This window comes from Anopheles nili, chromosome 2 (assembly GCF_943737925.1).
Source record: "Anopheles nili chromosome 2, idAnoNiliSN_F5_01, whole genome shotgun sequence".
In the NCBI taxonomy this organism is placed as follows: domain Eukaryota; kingdom Metazoa; phylum Arthropoda; class Insecta; order Diptera; family Culicidae; genus Anopheles; species Anopheles nili.
In genome coordinates this window covers 78013124-78030958 of record NC_071291.1, presented here as the reverse complement: position 1 = coordinate 78030958, position 17835 = coordinate 78013124, and the positions used below count along the sequence as shown (strand labels likewise).

General features: G+C 38.2%; 3 protein-coding genes across 6 annotated transcripts; 2 read left to right on the top strand and 1 right to left on the bottom strand.

The window, feature by feature from the left end:
* Positions 1-951: 951 nt before the first annotated feature.
* LOC128730238 (insulin-like receptor) lies at positions 952-7555 on the top strand. Its single transcript, XM_053823273.1, has 13 exons — positions 952-968; positions 1072-1460; positions 1920-2206; positions 2362-2490; positions 2823-2988; positions 3072-3551; positions 3676-3820; positions 3905-4511; positions 4597-4714; positions 4799-5039; positions 5393-6944; positions 7061-7304; positions 7398-7555. Exons 1-13 carry the CDS (start codon positions 952-954, stop codon positions 7553-7555), a joined length of 4533 nt encoding a protein of 1510 aa, XP_053679248.1.
* Positions 7556-11768: 4213 nt separating this feature from the next.
* On the bottom strand, positions 11769-14844 carry LOC128730625 (phospholipase A2 inhibitor-like). 4 transcript variants are annotated; one of them, XM_053823699.1, is made up of 5 exons: positions 14689-14844; positions 14351-14634; positions 12679-13493; positions 12196-12588; positions 11769-12132 (listed from the first exon to the last, which is right to left on the bottom strand). In XM_053823699.1, the coding sequence occupies exons 2-5, from the start codon at positions 14456-14458 to the stop codon at positions 11859-11861; spliced, it is 1590 nt and encodes a 529-aa protein (XP_053679674.1). In that variant the 5' UTR covers positions 14459-14634; positions 14689-14844; the 3' UTR covers positions 11769-11858. The 4 variants fall into 4 exon arrangements, with proteins under 4 accessions (XP_053679674.1, XP_053679676.1, XP_053679675.1 ...); XM_053823701.1 differs by having other exon boundaries at positions 11769-12123; XM_053823700.1 differs by having other exon boundaries at positions 14351-14611.
* A 1453-nt stretch (positions 14845-16297) lies between these two features.
* On the top strand, positions 16298-17833 carry LOC128731491 (mpv17-like protein 2). Its single transcript, XM_053824616.1, has 2 exons — positions 16298-16686; positions 16801-17833. Exons 1-2 carry the CDS (start codon positions 16392-16394, stop codon positions 17253-17255), a joined length of 750 nt encoding a protein of 249 aa, XP_053680591.1. The 5' UTR covers positions 16298-16391; the 3' UTR covers positions 17256-17833.
* Positions 17834-17835: the final 2 nt, after the last annotated feature.

Sequence of the window (17835 nt, the reverse complement as noted above, 5' to 3'; positions counted from 1 at the left end):
TCACTTTTATGTATTTTACCAGATTGCATAATTAAGTGTAACTTGATTTTGTTAGTCTAGATCAATTTACATTTGTTGTTTTATGGTATTTTATGTTTTATCGTTACAGATACGTTCAAGATACTGCTTTTTAATTGCTTACTGAAGAAGCTGGTTGTCTAGGGTAATGCAGACATGGAATATAATTCCAAGTTCTGTTGTGTTATTACTTAAAACACAGTGCACTTCTTCGCTAATGAAAACAAATATTTATGTGACATTTACGTAAATGCGTACATTACGTGTTCGCTATATGTATCGTACAATTTTCACAATGTGAACTATATTAACTGCAATGAAATAGAGTTGGACTCGTTAGAGTAAAGTGTTTGTATTGGGTATAAAATTTGTTAATTGAAGTTTTCGGGCTCCCTGAAAGAGTGCTTATTTTTTATTATAAATCGGAGGAAAGAACGTTTCCATATTTCTTGTGGCCGAACCTTAAGTGGAAATTGATACCAGGTGAAAAATATAAACGAAGAGGACACTGGTGAGTGAGAATGAACAAAAATGAAATAGTGTGTAGTGCTGGTGACTTCCGAGAATAACGTACGTATGAAGAAAAAATTTGAAACATGGAACCATACAGATCATAGCTTTCCAGAATCGTGCTCATAGAATTTTTTATAGAGTGAAAATACCATTTTTCGCATGGAGGAACTCTTCTTCATGGTAAGAAGTGAGTGATGGCAATCCACCATGCAAATTGTGAACTTAGCGATGCGACAGCATCAGTGGACGTGTGTAAACAGGTAGTAAACAAAAAGCACATTCGTCGAACAACATAGGATTATCCTATATTCTTCATTATTTTAAATTTTCGCTAAATCTGCATTCTTAGGCAATTAAGATGTGCTATTATGCGGAGCATAACGAGCTCTCGAGTGATAACTCGGAGGAAAAGCTCGAAAAATGCAGCTACAGATCTAGTAATGTTTATTATAAATTAGGCGCATTCGTTACACATGAAAGAGAATATTTTATCTCTTCGATTTGGGATTTTTTCATTGCGAGTTGCTTATACACAAGCAGCTTTAGTCGTAGAAAAGAAACCAGTATCAGCGTTACTATTACGAGTGATACCGGAAATTGTAAAAGCTACAACAATAGAACTAATAACAATAGCGGTAAAGATAACGATGGTTGGTCCATAAACAACAACAGTCGTATGGGTGTACCGCAGTGCTTGACGAATAGCAACGAGTACCTCTGCAGGGGTACAAAACAGAAAAATCGTACTAGCCTGTGGAAGCGATGGCGATGGAAAGGAGTATCGTCCTTTGGAAAAGCGCTTTTTTACTTCTACGTAGTCACAATCAGCATCAGCACTGTCACTTCTCAAAATATAAACTCGTCAAAAGGATCGCATATAGGAGGATCCCAATCGAATGAGGAGGTTTTCATAACGAGCCCTGGAATAGGTAAGTGCATCCAATCCAATCTGAATGTAAACTATTATTAGCATGATAATAGCTTGCAAACTAAAGTAAAAGGGTAGTAATCAAGCATATACACATTTTCAATGCTAGCTACTATTACTATCTTACCGAATGATAGAATTTTTGAAACGCAAGATCTCGCACATGAAGAGACAAACTTTTTTGGATTAAGTATAATGTCAAAACCAAACCGTATGATCGACGTCATCAGAAAACATTTTGTAATTTGTTCGACCATTCCCTTCTTTCTTTTGCTCATCCCGGGCTTATTCGGTTTGGAAGCACACAAAGTTGTGGTACAAATAAATATCGAAAAATCGTTGGAACGTGTCGATTGTTCTTGCATGTTATATTACATCATGTGGTTCTGTTGCATTTTGATTTGGACTAATAATAAAAATAAATTCAATAACTAAAATTTTCTTAATATATTTACTACAGTTTGTTCAAGTGTGGATGTAAGAAATACGCCGCTACACTTGGAACGGCTTAAAAACTGTCGTGTGGTAGAGGGATTCGTTCAGATAATGCTGATCGATAAGTACGACAATGATAGTTTCAACAGTTTCTCGTTTCCATTACTGACCGAAATTACGGGATACCTGTTGCTGTTTCGCGTCAATGGTCTGCAGACATTAGGTCAGTTATTTCCAAATCTCACAGTTATTCGCGGAAATGAACTAGCCAACAATTACGCACTTGTCGTCTATGAACTAATGCATATAAAGGTTAGTAGTATGAAATAAAGTTCTAAATGATCTAATTTAAATAGGATACGAAAATTTATTGTTCTGACGATATTGATTTGCTAACGGTTACGTACACCAGTGATTGATATTTTCAAATTAATTGATTGATTTATTTATTTTAATTCGGTGCTAAGGAGTTGGGCCTCACTTCCCTGGTCGATATTCAACGAGGTGGTGTGCGCATCGAGAAGAACCCCAACCTTTGTCACGCAGATACAATCGACTGGAAAGCGATAGCGCCCTTTGGTGAGAATTGGATAAAGGTAAGTGCCGTGAAGGACATGTATCGGTCTAACTGTGAGCCATTTATTTAGATTTTGATATAAAAGGAGATTATATGGCATAATATTAAAATTTGAGAAAAAAATCGATATTTTACTCATTTACTTTATTTTCGTGGACGAATAACTACCAGTTAGTATTAGCATCTTTGTACGAATTATTTTATTGTTTATTTTGCAATTGTATAAAATTCGAGCGAATCGTTGTTAATTTCTTCCTTGTAATTGAATTGCGTATAATAATGAAATTTATTATACATGGATACTGACAGAGTTCTTATACATACAATTTTTTTTTCGTTCCTATCTATTAGGCGAACCAAGATGCAAATGAATGTACCACATGCCCAAATAACGTAACAGTTGTCCTACCCGACGGAACTTCACAAATAATCAGATGTCCTTTACGAGAAATAAGCCCTCGTGTTCCAAACGACCGGGAGAGCCATCTGTGTTGGTCCACCAACCACTGCCAACAAAGTATGTAGCATGATTGTTTGCAATAACTTAGACATCAAGATCAAGTGCTTCAATTTTTGTTTTTGAATATTTTTGAAATACAGAATGTCCCTCGAACTGCCCTAAATCATGTACAAGAACAGGAGAATGTTGTAACAGCTCTTGCCTAGGCCAGTGCAGTAGTGAAAACAAGGGATCCTGCATGGTGTGCCGGCATTACTATTACATAGACAACAATCATACTCGATGCGTAAACAAATGCCCGGATAATATGTTTCTGTACAGCGATAGTCGATGCGTGACCGCGGAAGAATGTTACAACTTAGATAAGCCGCTACAGCGCGTTTCGGATATCAGTGACAATCATCCTTATGTGCCTGCTCAAGGCGAATGTAGACTCGATTGTCCGGACGGCCATGCTATTCAACGCGGATCACACCGCAAAAAATGTGTTCCATGTAAAGGACCATGTCGTAGCGAATGTACTGGAATGGTTATCGAGAGCATATCGCAAATGGAGAAAGTGCGCGGATGTACGATCATGCAAGGATCGCTATCAATTCGGTTAAGGCAACTCGGTGGAGGTACGTGCAACTATCTGTATTAAATTTAAAATTACTAATCACTACATACCATACAATGTCATACATACCTAAGATTCATTACATAAGCTATATAAAATAGTTATTTTCGTGCATTATATTACAGAGAATGTGGTGCGGGAATTAGAAAATGTTTTGTATTCGATTGAAGAGATCTACGGGTATGTGACTATCATACGTTCGTACGCGCTGATGTCATTAGGTTTTTTTAGAAATCTTAAAGTAATTCATGGAGAGGAGCTTAATGCAAAGTATGTACTTGGTAACATTTTAATTTATAATAGTATCATGGATAGTAAATTTTGTCACTCGCTGCTTTACCTCTGTTCTTTTAGTCTTTCTCTGAGCGTAATCGATAATCAGAACCTACAGGAACTGTGGAATCAAAATGTTACCATTAAACGCGGGAACGTCCGTTTTAACGACAACCCAATGTTATGCGTGAAAAAAATAACATCATTAAAAAATCATTTTCATGACGGTGTTAAAATTGAGAACGAAGAACAGCTGAATAAAACCAATGGCGTGCGAGTAGCATGTGAAATCAAAAAGCTTAGCACACGTCCGACGAAAATATCGGTGGATACTGCCATCATTCAGTGGGAGTCGTTTAAGGATTTACCCGATATGAGACAGCTTCTCGGTTATGTCGTGTACTATATTGAGGCGCCACATGAGAATGTAACATTCTACGATGGTCGCGATGCCTGCAACTCGGAAGGATGGCGTGTTGACGATGTGCCAAACATGCAAGAACGAGATCAGTTCAATCATATCCTCACACGTTTAATTGCTTTTAGTCGATATGCATATTATGTCAAAACCTACACACTGTCATCAGAAAATTTAGGAGGGCAGACGGATATAACATATTTTCGAACCTCACCAGGAACTCCGAAAACCGTACGGGAATTGCACGTTTACATCGAAAACGATACACTGGTAGGTACTACAAGCATAAAGTTATTTTTTGAATGTATGATTGTAATCTACAATCCACTCATTTTACTATGTCATAATTATGTAGATTATCTCGTGGCAGGAGCCAAGTAAGATGTTTGGTAAACTATCGGAGTATAAAATCGGTGCCACACTCAATGATGAACAAAATGACATGATTCGACAACGAAATTATTGCAATGATGGTAACATTTTTACTATTAACGCCAGTAGTGTGATATGAAGCAATACCGCTCACTCATCATTTTTTTATTAATAATTTATGTTAGCGATTGAAACCCCGGAATTAAAGCCAAACATTCCACCTAAATCCACTTCGATTGCAACAACGCCGACACCGGTTGGTAAAGATGGTATTTCAACCCTGCAGACGTGTTCCAAAGAGGAATGTGCTTCTTATTGTCCGGCATCTGGCATGTCAGGGTCAGAGAGTACTCCTAAGTTTGACGCAAATGAAGTTGAGATGTCAATTGGATTTGAAGATTGGTTACACAACTATGTGTACATAAAGTAAGTAATAACCACTATTACCCATTTTTTTCGTTTAAGTGTATGGTCAATACTGGCCACTACACTTGTACGGCCAATAATTTCGAAATTGATTACTCAAACTATCGATTAGTCAGTAATTTATCCTGTACTATGAATGTTAAAGTTTTATTTTAAAAATTCTTAATACAAATATTGATTGAATAATTAATGAAGTAAAAGGAAGAAATGAATGAAATGTTGAATTTAGTTGATACATTGACTTTTAGTTCGTTAAAGCGAATGCATATTTACATATTGATTAGTATTATGTACATACAGAAACATTATGAACAAACTATATATCATACTCACTTACTATTGTATATCGATAGAAATCCCAAATCTAGCCGAAAACGTCGTGAAGATAGTGGCAGTGGTGGAAGTGGACGTGGGGACAACGGAGAAACAATGTCTGCAGGAGGAAATCAGTCTTACATATTTCCAATGAGTACGGAAAATACACCAAAAAAAGTTGTAAATTATGCGAATATTCAAGAACTCAACGAAGAATTTTTTCGTAGTCTTGGAAAAACAAGTAATGAAACGAGAGTGACGTTTCCTCTCTCGCATTTTAAACATTTTGCATTATACACGTTTCGCGTCGTTGCTTGCCGTGAGCCGGCAGTAAATGATGATCCCGATGTGGTAGTGCAGGATAATGATGATTTTTGTGGGCCTGAAGCTTTATTGACATACCGAACACCGATACTGCCCGAAGCAGATGACATACCAATCGATTCAATTGAGCTTGATGACCAATCCAATAATACACAGAGTGTAATTCGAGTGCAATGGAAAGGTCCCTTAAAGCCAAATGGTGCACTAGTCTCCTACTCAATCAAGTATCAACGAACAGATCTAGATTCAGTACAACCCACCGTTCGGTGCGTGACTGTAGACATGCATTCTCATCTGGGGTATGCTCTGCTCACTAAATTGGACGCAGGAAACTACAGCGTGTGCATCAAGGCCATAACGACGGCAGGGAATGGCCCTTATTCGCCAGCAAAATTTCTTTTTCTCGAGAAACGCGAATCAAACTCTTCCATTTTCGGCTGGGGAACAATAATCTTGGTGTTACTGGTGGTGGCGATATCCATCATACTTGGCGTGGTGTACTACTTCAAGAACAAGTACAATCCCATGTCAAACATGCGTCTATTCGCGCAGGTCAATCCGGATTACGCTGGTGTCACTTATAAGGTTGATGAATGGGAGGTACCGCGAGAGCATATCATACAGCTAGAAGAACTAGGCCAAGGCTCATTCGGGATGGTCTACAAAGGTATAATGACGAAGCTGGGAAACGAGGTTAACGTCAAATGTGCGATCAAAACGGTGACTGAGAATGCAACTGAACGGGAGCGTGACAGCTTTCTCATTGAGGCGACAGTCATGAAAAAATTTCACACGCATCATGTTGTCCGGCTGTACGGTGTTGTTTCCCTTGGACAACCCACGCTTGTCATAATGGAATTAATGGCAAACGGAGATCTCAAAAGCTATCTCAGGCGACACCGACCGGATTACGAAAATGGTGAAGAATCGCTGCCGCAACCTCCAACGCTTAAACAGATCTACCAAATGGCTATTGAGATAGCTGATGGTATGGCATACCTTTCGGCAACAAAATTTGTCCACCGGGATCTAGCCGCTCGTAACTGTATGGTAGCTGAGGATTTAACGGTAAAGATAGGAGATTTTGGCATGACTCGTGACATCTACGAAACGGATTACTATCGTAAAGGTACTAAAGGTTTACTTCCCGTCCGGTGGATGGCTCCGGAAAGTTTGAAGGATGGAATGTTTTCCAGCAGTAGCGATGTGTTCAGCTATGGAGTTGTTCTCTGGGAAATGGCTACTCTTGCCTCACAACCATATCAGGTGAGCGCGAATAATATTAATATTAACCGTTTCGATTAATATGTTATACATATATTATTCATGGTTTTCTTTTAAATGTGTTTTCATGATGGTGTGTGTGGATATGTGCATTGCAGGGGTTGACAAATGATCAGGTTCTACGGTATGTCATCGACGGTGGAGTCATGGAGCGACCGGAAAATTGTCCAGACAAATTATATGAATTGATGCGCATATGTTGGCAACATCGCGCTTCAGCTCGACCTTCTTTTAAGGTCATCATCGGAATGCTTTTGTCTGATGCGAACGAGCGTTTTAAAATGGTATCTTACTACTTTTCTCCAGAAGCTATTGACAACAACTCCGTTCAGCCAAGCCATGGTAAGATGTCATACAAACGCCAAGGAAAATGAGTGTTGACACTTTCTACGTTTCATCGTCCATTCCTTGAATAATGTTGTATTTTAGGACCAGGTATGTTAGACGACGTGACTGAACCGTTGCGAGCACATGATGATGGCTTTGATGAAGATGAAGATGATCCTTATTCAATCGAAAGAACCGATAGTCGCTTAATGCAAAACAACGGACCGAAACCAGACATTCGCCCTCCACATTCTCCTCAAAGGTGAACGATAATGTGCCGGGCTCCAACATAGGTAATTCATATATTATCTTTGTATTTAAATTTTTTCAAGTATACTGTATAGATTAGCCTATATTTATAAGGTGACTTTAAAAGACACTCTGGTCTAATTTTCTTTTCTTTTTTCTATTGTAGCAGGCTGTTTTACAGCATCTGTGTATGAAGTTTGCAATTTCATAGCTATGTCTACAGCCAATTTGTACGACAAATATCACACCTATGAGATAAATTAAAATGGAAGACGTGAAAGATGGCCTTACGATGCATGCGTAGGTGTTGATAAAACACAATTGAGATAACTTCTTCAAATAACGGACTTTTTTACAAATTCCCGGACGATTTAATAATAGTAGCTGCTGCGCAAAACTGTGGCAACGGACAACATTGAACTACAATATTAGTTGGCAAACTATAGAATATAATGGTTTAGTAATACGTTGTGCTCCAATTTCCTATAAAGTACAGGGTTGGCCATGCATGTATACTGCTCCTTTATTTCCTACTGTAAGGAGGTATAAGTTCTCCCATTCTCCCACATAGCCTCCCTCAATTGTCGACTGTTTTCGCCGAGGTGATTAGAATATATATCCAACACTTTGATTCAACAGGCTTGTGAACGCTTTAACATAGCACATTCATCGGCACTAATGCGTCTAAGTAGTTGTGGATGTCATGGATGATGTAATTCACTATTGAATTGAAACAGTAAAAACCATATTTGTTCAGCGATTTCCAACTTAGCTAAGACAAATAGCTTTTGAAAGCTCAGTAAATAGGCCATTGGCGTTCGATATATACAACTCAAAAAAAAAATAAGTTCGAGTTGAGGAACAACACGCTAAGAAATTCGGAAAAATGAATGAAATACCCAGACGCAAGGACTAAAACAAACTTGTTTTTTGTAGGACATACCGGCTTTTATAGTACGCAATTTTCCAGGTTGATCATCTCCAAAACTCCAAGAAAATGCAAAATGTTAAACCAAGGGTAAATGTTTGCCATTCATGAGATCTATTTCTTTGTTGCATGTATTTCTACCCTATTTGCCAGAGAGTGAGTAGCTTTTGTTTTCCTTTACTATCTTTATGGCTCTCTCTATCTTGATTCATTATATTTCAGATGTATATATATATATATATATATATATATATATATATATATATATATATATATATATATATATATATATATATATATATATATATATATATATATATATATAAATTTATAAACATTTTTTTGCAAATGGTTTGTGTAATTTGAAGCCTGAAATTCGTTCATTGACATTCATTTACACTTCAGATAGTACTCGATTTTGTTTCGTAATAGGAATAGCCCCTATTTACCTTGGTACAATTGTTCTTTTGTATAACACGGTATTTTTTAAGGTAAAGTAAAGACGAGATGACATCCTCATATAATGATCATAGCAAATCTTATTTACCTGATGCTTTTGATATATACACTCACACAACATTGAAACGACAAAGAAGTGAGTGCTGACAATATTAAAAGCAGTACTGTATTTACAATCTACCCAATGATAACTCTTGCAGAGTTTAAGTTTAGCTCATATTATTATTTCGCTAACTCAAGACGATTCTAATATAATCATATTTGAAAACTACTCAAAATCGATAAAGAATGTAAATATATTTAGTCAAAAAATAAAAACGAAACAATACCTACAACAACTGACATCAATAGCAAGGAACATATACTAATGTTATTGGGAAGATATATACATTAAGAACTGTGAATAATAAGTCATATGAATCAAACAACGATTTAAAGTGGATCAAAAATCATCGTAAAAGAGAGCATGTACGTATAATTATGATTTACGGAAAAATCAGTTCAATATTCCTGAGCATTTTATTTTTATGTGGTCGTCGTAATTATAAATTCAAACAATAGTAGAACAAGCTGTGCTGTCGATACGCATAACTTTCGGCAGTAGTTGAGTATTGATTTGTTTTTTGTTGTTGATGGTGATGATGTTATTCGAAAGGCCGCTGTAAAACTTGTGTCTGTTCCGGTATTTGGTAGCGTCAAAAGAACATGTTTCTGAATTGCGAATTTAGTAAAAATAATGCAGTAGTGTCAAGCGTCACGTCAAGCAATAGGAAAACAATTTTTGGATATGTAAACGAAAATGATACAAAATCTCTGGAATGAATTTCAAGTATACATCACATTATATATTTCTATGACATGGAATGAATAATTGATTTCAGTTTGCACGTAGCCGATAAAGCAACCAGTTCATCCACCAAGTTCCTAATTTTAGCCCAAAACCAACAGTGTGAAACAAATTCGTAATTATTATGTACAGATATATTGTGTCTTAGAAAGTCGTCAAGCTTGTCACGCTGCACGAATTATTCAAACAAAATTGTACTTTGTAACAAAATGCGAAGGGTGGACAAATGGCCAGTTTTTTATAATTCTAGGTGACTGTGGCACCTATTCTAGGATTTATACCGTTTTTACGGAAAATAATGAAAGCTCAAACAACTAAATTTCTTTTGTATGTCCATGGTAGCAACTTTACATTGCGGAAGGATGAGGAAAATAATCATCACTATTAAACCATGCTTCCAAAGCAAATATTGCGAGGTCCATAAAGAAATGCTATTTCAATTGTGTATATAAATTAGGTTAAATCATAGCGTCATATATATGATAAAAGCAGGATATGGGTATGAGAATCGCAATCGGTAGAGTGTAGATCAACATAACACAGTTCCTTAGCAGTATAGCTAAACAAACAATAGTGCCAGCGCGTGCTATCCATTCTTACGTTCATAAAAATCCTCTTCGAGGTACATAAGATTCGAGACATCTATTCGAGTTGACACAGTGTTTTCAGTTTTTTTTCAAAACTATTCAGGCGGGTCCCGCTGTCTTCTTTACCTACAGACTGCAACCTGAGCGGAAAATTGAAAGCATGAAAAAAGTGAGAAAGAGAAGGAGGGGGGAAGTTGGAAGAGACCGAAATTTTCAGTTCACTCTAGTTAAGAAGGATTTTTTTTATATCATTGTAGGTTGTTGTTATTTATACACAAGATTATACTTCTCCCATATGCGGACGGAAAACTACAGGAGAAACCAAATGTGTGTAAATATATGATCAAGATTGAGCAGGTTAATAATTTATTTTAGTCAAGCCAAAAAGCGCAAATTCAATGCCAGGGATGATGGTGCGTTTTACGGGATGATGTTTTAAGGATACGGTCAAGCTCCATACAAATTGATTATTTTTCCTATTTTTCATCGTGGTCGATGGGGTCGATACTAAGCATTCGCGGCACATAAACGATATATGTGTATTGTGTGTATGAGAGAGAGAAAGAGAGAGAGAGAGAGAGAGAGAGAGAGAGAGGGAGAATAGAAGAGATGAATATGTGCATGCTTGGTTATGTGTTTCGTGTGCATGTTTTTAAGAGCCCATAGTGGGCCGGGAAAATCATGAAAAACACCTCGCACCTCGCCACATGTTGAAAAAAGCTGCTAGTTAAAACAATCAGAAAAAACATAGTCCTATGTCGTTTGCAGGTGAGTGCATAGCATAGTTTAGAGAAATATCATATGACATATGACAATGTACATATGAAAAGTGGAGATGACGAATAAAAAACTGAAAAATTGTAGAATTAAGGTAGGATAGGGATATACTGCACTGGATGGAGTAAGTACTTCTAATAGTACTTCTCGAAACATTAATGTATAATAAAATTCAAATTTGTTCCAAATGAGCAAAACTAAATAATCACGAAACAATATTCATTCTTTTTTATTAGTATTAATTTACTAAAATCTGTTCAACCAATTCAGCAGCAGAAGTTGCGCAGCGCTAATTATCATCCAAAATCGAAAATAAAAAAAACATTCCAGCACCTTACAAATGAGGATCATTCCAATGATTTGGGAAAACTGGTTTAAAGAAAATGATAATCATGAAACATGATTATATGTAAGTATTTTTGTATTTGTTTCTAATATAGAATTATAATGTGAGCTTGTTATCTTTATTTTCATTTGTTTATCTACAAGAATAGATTAATAACAACTGTATTAACTGAAACATTTTAGTCTGCCATGCAAAAGATATTCGCGATGTAATTTGGTGGGAGATACAGCGGTGTAATTTGGTGGGAAAGAGGATGGAGCATTATATTGAATTCCACAAAACGGCATGCATGTTCACATCATTTTATTGAATGCACAACGCAGCCTACAACCTTAGCTAAAACAAAGCTCAAAGCGTTCCGCTCTTTCTTTTGGCATTAGAATTCCTCATTGAGGGTGGTACGACTGTAAAAGGCTCGCGAATAAGCGGTAGCGCTTGTGCGACCGAACAATCCAAAGCAACCACGTTTGTACACACACCAAACTGCAGCTGTGAACGGAATTGCTATCAGTACACCTATTAGGAGCCCCATAAGGAGTGCTCCGTCATTCGCTGGATTGTTACCGACTCCGTCTGGGCAACGCATATGTGTGTGTTTGTGGGCAAGGTCCACCATTGAAAAACCTGCCATTTGCGGAGGGCTGCTGCAACTGCAAAGTGTACAGAAAAATCATAATTGTCAGATTGAAAACAGACAAGCTATGAAAACTCACTCGATGTTATTGAGGATGGCTGGGGTCGTGCGTTCGATAATGGGAAGGAGCGTGAGTAACAGCCATCGGTTAGAGCAATCGCAGGCCCAAGGATTGACGCGGATGTCGATTAATTCCATCGAATCCCACTGGACTAGCAGTTGTGGGTCCATATAAGAAATGTTGTTATTATGCAAGTACAGTCGCTTAACTGGTGGCCAGTCCTGCATTTCAGGATTGGTAGTATCGTTCCGTACGAACGCTCGTCCATCAAGGTGACTCAAATGAGGATTGTTAGTGATATGAATCTCCTGCAGTAACGCCAATCCGCTGAACGCATGGTGACCAATCACTTTCAGTTGTGTCATGTACGAAAGGCTGAGGAACGTGAGCTGTTTCAACGCAGGAAATTCTCTGAAAAGTAGTTCAACAAGTTGCAATATTACAATAGAATTGAAACGGCAATTCATGCGATTTCTCTGCCCAAACTCAGGAAACACTTACGAGCCTATTATTATAGAATCAATGGGATTTTCGTCCAAACTAAGCCAGTTTAAGCCTGTAGCGTAGGACAATGCGTTTGGCACACTGTGCAATAGATTTCCGGTCAGGTTAAGCACTCGCAAACCTTTGGGGGTGTGCAATAAATATTTGGGAATGTCCTCCAACTCCATGTAGCTTAAATCGAGACTGACCAGCCGATCGATACTTGCGATGGCTATTTCCGTTTGCTGATCGATCACTTTGAAAGGATTCAACTCTAGGCTAAGCTCCTCTAACGCTGGTAGATGCTCAAACAAATCTTGATTGAGAGAGTGCAGATCATTAGCACCAAGCCGCAAGACTCGTAGACGCTGCATCGGTTCGAACTCGGATGTCGAATAATGGCCAACAAATATATCGGGCGTAAGGGATTCACTTTTGAGTCGATTGTGCGATAGATCGAGCACTTCTAGCATGGTCAAATTTTTAAAACTCGGTTTTTCGATCGTTGTAATTTCGTTGTGACTGAGATCGAGCGTAGTTACATCCATAGCAGGAAATCGTTGCACCTCCTTTAGACCAGTGGACACGAGTAGAATCGATTTAACCTCGAAACCGCTCGCCTTTAACGACTGCCAAGCTTCCAAAGGGAATGTCTTTGAGCCTAACTGTTTGCTACTGCAATCAAAACTTCCCGTGTCCTTTTTGCATGTGCAATTCTTGCAAAGAGTGGATGTTAGCGATTCCGATTCTGAATCTTTCATCATGTACGGCATCCATGCGGCAGTTGTCGCGTTCACGCTTCGGTCAGTAGAGTTACTTTCACTAGAAGCCTGCTGTAACGGGAATTACAAATCATAATACCAATCATAATCAGCTGCAATGAACAACAAAATACAAGCATTTAGCAACATAATCCGGGAATGATCTATAACAGGCTCTACAGAAAAATAGTGCAGTATAGACCGCGTAGCACTATGTAGTTTTAAACGCTATTTAAAGCTATTGATTTACTATTTATTATATTCCAATGACAATGAAAAATAATGATTACGTTAGAGATTTCATATTGAAAATAGTAATATTAACTTTAGAGGTTCGATCATGGACATGTTTGAAGTGCGGTATTTACTGTGTGGTTCCGATGAAGAACTTGCAAGGACCGAAATAGTCGAACCAAACAAATTGAAACCTTACAGTTGAACAAAACGAAACCTTCGTTGTGTCGTTATCGTATCGCAGTCTGAAACGAGTCCGATAGATTTGCTTGTCGATAAGATAAGACCAGTACGCGAAGCATTCCGATAGGCTGACGGAATTAGGAAAAGGTACCTGTTTAGAAACCCGTTTTATCGCTAATATCACGCTAAAATACGCAACCCTATCCTCAATGTAGCGTTAGATTTCTTTCGCGTTTCCCTTGAGCCATGAACATCTTTCACACTAATTTATGTTGGTAACTTGCATTTCACATGACACAAAAATGTTTCCAGCACGATTTTATCGAAATAAACGATTACTGGTTCAACAGTTTTACTGATAAGATAATTATAAAGTCTACTCATTTCATGGAAACCACCGATGAGTAACAAATAACACGCTTTATTTTGTTACTCATCGATGGTTTCCGTGCATCGTTTTGAGAACAATGTGCATAGGTTTAAAAAAGGACTGTGAAAAAATTCGAACTTACTTGGTCAATATCCTGTGCAGCGAAACAGTTAGTATTCATATGGAACAATATGAGCGACATTCCAATCACCAAAAACGCCAAACGGGAAGGCCATCTTACGGACGGCATCGTATCGTTTTCCTCCGCGGGTGGTAAATGATCTAAAGAGCAAGCCCAAAACTAACTACAAGCGCGCTACAAGTGGAAAGTCAAATAATTGGTCCTGAGGACTAGATTCTTTCCGTGTATGAATCCCTCTTTACAAACGTTGCACTTTAATTTCTTAGCGTTGATGCGTTTTTAACCTAAAACAATGAAGGATGCTTTAGCGTTCTAAAAGGCGTTTTGCGATCACTTACCGGAGAATAGGGATAGTATCGATTGATAGATCCGAGTGTGGATTGTTCGAACGGATAAAGTAATGTCACCTTCTACACTACGCGATGCTAAATACGTTTGAGCATCGTTTCACCACAGATAACAACACGCGGCCCGCAACATGGTCAGCGCTTATAGGAGCCTTCCATCCGTGCTTTCTCTGGCAGAATGAGATTTTCATTCGCACCGCGATTTAGTCGGTCTTATCTTATCAGTAATTTCGATACACAAGTCGCGGTGCGAACTGCTGTGGTGTTCCACAGAGCAGCTGAATACTCACTGCCTGTACTACGCATACACACTTTAGAAACTGTTTCATTGTTGTGTTCCGGTTGTGGTTCGTCTATGCCAGAAATCAATCGAATTTTGCGAATGCGTCGATATGAGAGGAAGTATTAAGGGGAGCTTTCAGGTGTACGGGACACGACTTTGCAATAGTGCGCTCGCGCTACCGCACGTCGCTTTGATTCAAGGCCAACCACGTTTCAAGACCGCGTGCACGCAGCAACAAGCGTCCTAGTTTATTGTAGATGCCCTACAAACAAACACCCACACAAAACACTTTTTTGTTTCTGAATGATGTTGTCTCTGATATGATCTTTTTGTAGTCTAGTTGCTGATTTGTTTTCAATATATGTCAGTTTGATTAATAAACGCTTCTTCGAAGGAATTCGCCTAGCGTAATGCACGCATTTTTCGCACGATCACTCGATCAACTCTCGACTAAGCTGAAATAACGTTGCATATTGAGCAACAAATAGTGAGAGAAATTGTTCATAAGAGAAGAGACTATCTCTCAGGATGGTCGGTTTTCCTATAGGTCTCGTGCTCAATATAATTTTACTCTCGTATTGCCGTGGTCTCTCTGTACAGCAACGAAGTACAAAATGCAAAGGTGTCAAAAAATATACGATAAACAATAAATTACTCATAATCTTAGACCACTTTTTTGCTTCAGAAGAGTATAAAGTTTCTTAAAAGACATACGAAAAGCAAGCTTGTTCCCATTGTTTTTATTTACTTATTCGTTCATTCAATTAGAAGCAAGTAACAGGAACGAAACAATATTTTAGCTAAACAATCGAAACTCCTTAAGTTATAAATAAATAACCCTTTAACAAAAATCCTAAACTACTATTTTCCAGTTAACCAAGGCAAACCGTGCAATCTTTTAAATCCTATCAACCCTCTTTGGCCCCTAGAACTGTCTACTGCTAATGGCGTTCCGCCAGCACAGTCCGTGTCTTTATAATACGTGAATCAAATTTTGCCACCGAAAAAACAGAAGTTTTGCAGCACCAGGCACTACATTTTGTGGTGAGACATCGGGCTACAAACGCGTTGGCTTTAGATTTTGACGTCTTTTTATTCTTTAATGACATTTTAAATGGTCCTTATCAAAACTACGCCACTGCTTTAGCGGCTCGTGGATCTGACAACAAAATCAGCTGATTGTCGCGTAAAACGCCATTATTACGCAAGTGTATTAAAAAAAGCATGCAAATGGGAGGAAACAGTCTAGCTTGGTCTCTCTCACAGAATTTGCTGACATATTTACGCTAATTTTTCTATAACACCTGGCACAGAATACGATCCTAGAAAATGGCATAGGCATAAGCTTTGGTCCCGTGAGTTTGGTTTAGGTAGATGTGATCCGTCAGTTCAATCGCACTTCGCTGATATAATGGTTTACTGTGGCTTGTTTTCTATCGTACAAGTTTACGGCTCACGTACCGTTGCCAAATGTGTGCGACTATGCTTCGTAAGGAACATTGGCAACAACACATCATCGAGAAACCCAAAAAAAACCGCCGGCCGGAGACAAATTTGGAATCTATTGTTCGGGCGCTACTTACTGGTGACCAATACCGTCAGTTCCGGAGTATTGATGATGGCCGGCGACATTGCAGCTCAAGAAGTAGAGCGTAGGCGTGATCAAACTAGCATCGCGTCCCTCGGCTATGATTGGTGGCGAGTGGGTAAGTAAAAATAAAAATAGTGAGGGGGTAGTGAAGATAAGAAAAAGTAGACCCGTCTGTTCCTCTCCAAAAGTGTTTGGTTGAACGAAGGTCCAAAATATTGTTCCGTTACAGCTAACATGACACTGGTTGGAATTTCTCAAGGGCCGCTTCATCATTATCTGTACAAGTGGATGGATGTTATACTGCCTGGCGCATCCTTCGCTACAGTTTTTAAGAAAATTGCAATCGATCAATTTGTTATTTCACCAATATTCATCGTGACGTATTTGTACAGTGCCGGTCTCTTGGAGGGAGCATCCGTGGTCGATTGCTCACATGAACTGCGAGAAAAATACTGGATCATTTACACCGCCGACTGGTTAGTGTGGCCACCGACACAATTTATCAACTTTTACCTGGTCAGCCCGAAGTATCGCGTACTGTACATTAATGCCATTACAATGTTGTACAATGTTTTTCTTTGCTACATCAAGCATAACAATGACCTCACCTTCTTACCACTTAAGACAGCCGCACAGGAGCCGGAACTGAAATCTTCAGTAACTCAGAGTGATATAAGAAACTAGGTTGCCGCTTATAGTAAAAATACGAGAAGTATGTTTTTTCATTAGCCTTCGTTTTTTGCTTTAAAACCTCGATGCAACGTGCATTCACATCCTGTGTACTTAATACTTTCGCAATTGTTCCCATAATGTAAGAACTTTCTACAATATTAATACCCTTCTTATTCAAATCTCTCAGTCAGTTTAATATTTTACACGCTTAAGTTAATTATTGATTTGTCGTTCAGTTGGGAGCTTGATTAAAACGTGCAACTGTTGATAGGATCATGGCAACTGATGGTGTGTTAGAGATCAAGAGACCGAAATCTAAAAATCCAAGAAAGAATCAACTTTCTATGAATTATCTTTATGTCGTACATGCTATGAAAAATTTCCTGTGCAGCATGTACAGTACATGAAGCACAAAATATGACTTGGTAAGGTTTGACGAACTGTAAATAAAACTGTTCAAAGGATTGAGCAAATTGTTACGATTGTCTATAAGTACACGTGAAAACTAACATGCACCATATTGTCATAGTGATTAGAACCAAAAAAGGAAATATAAAATCTTCATTAGTTGTACAGTTCTAGTCTATCATAC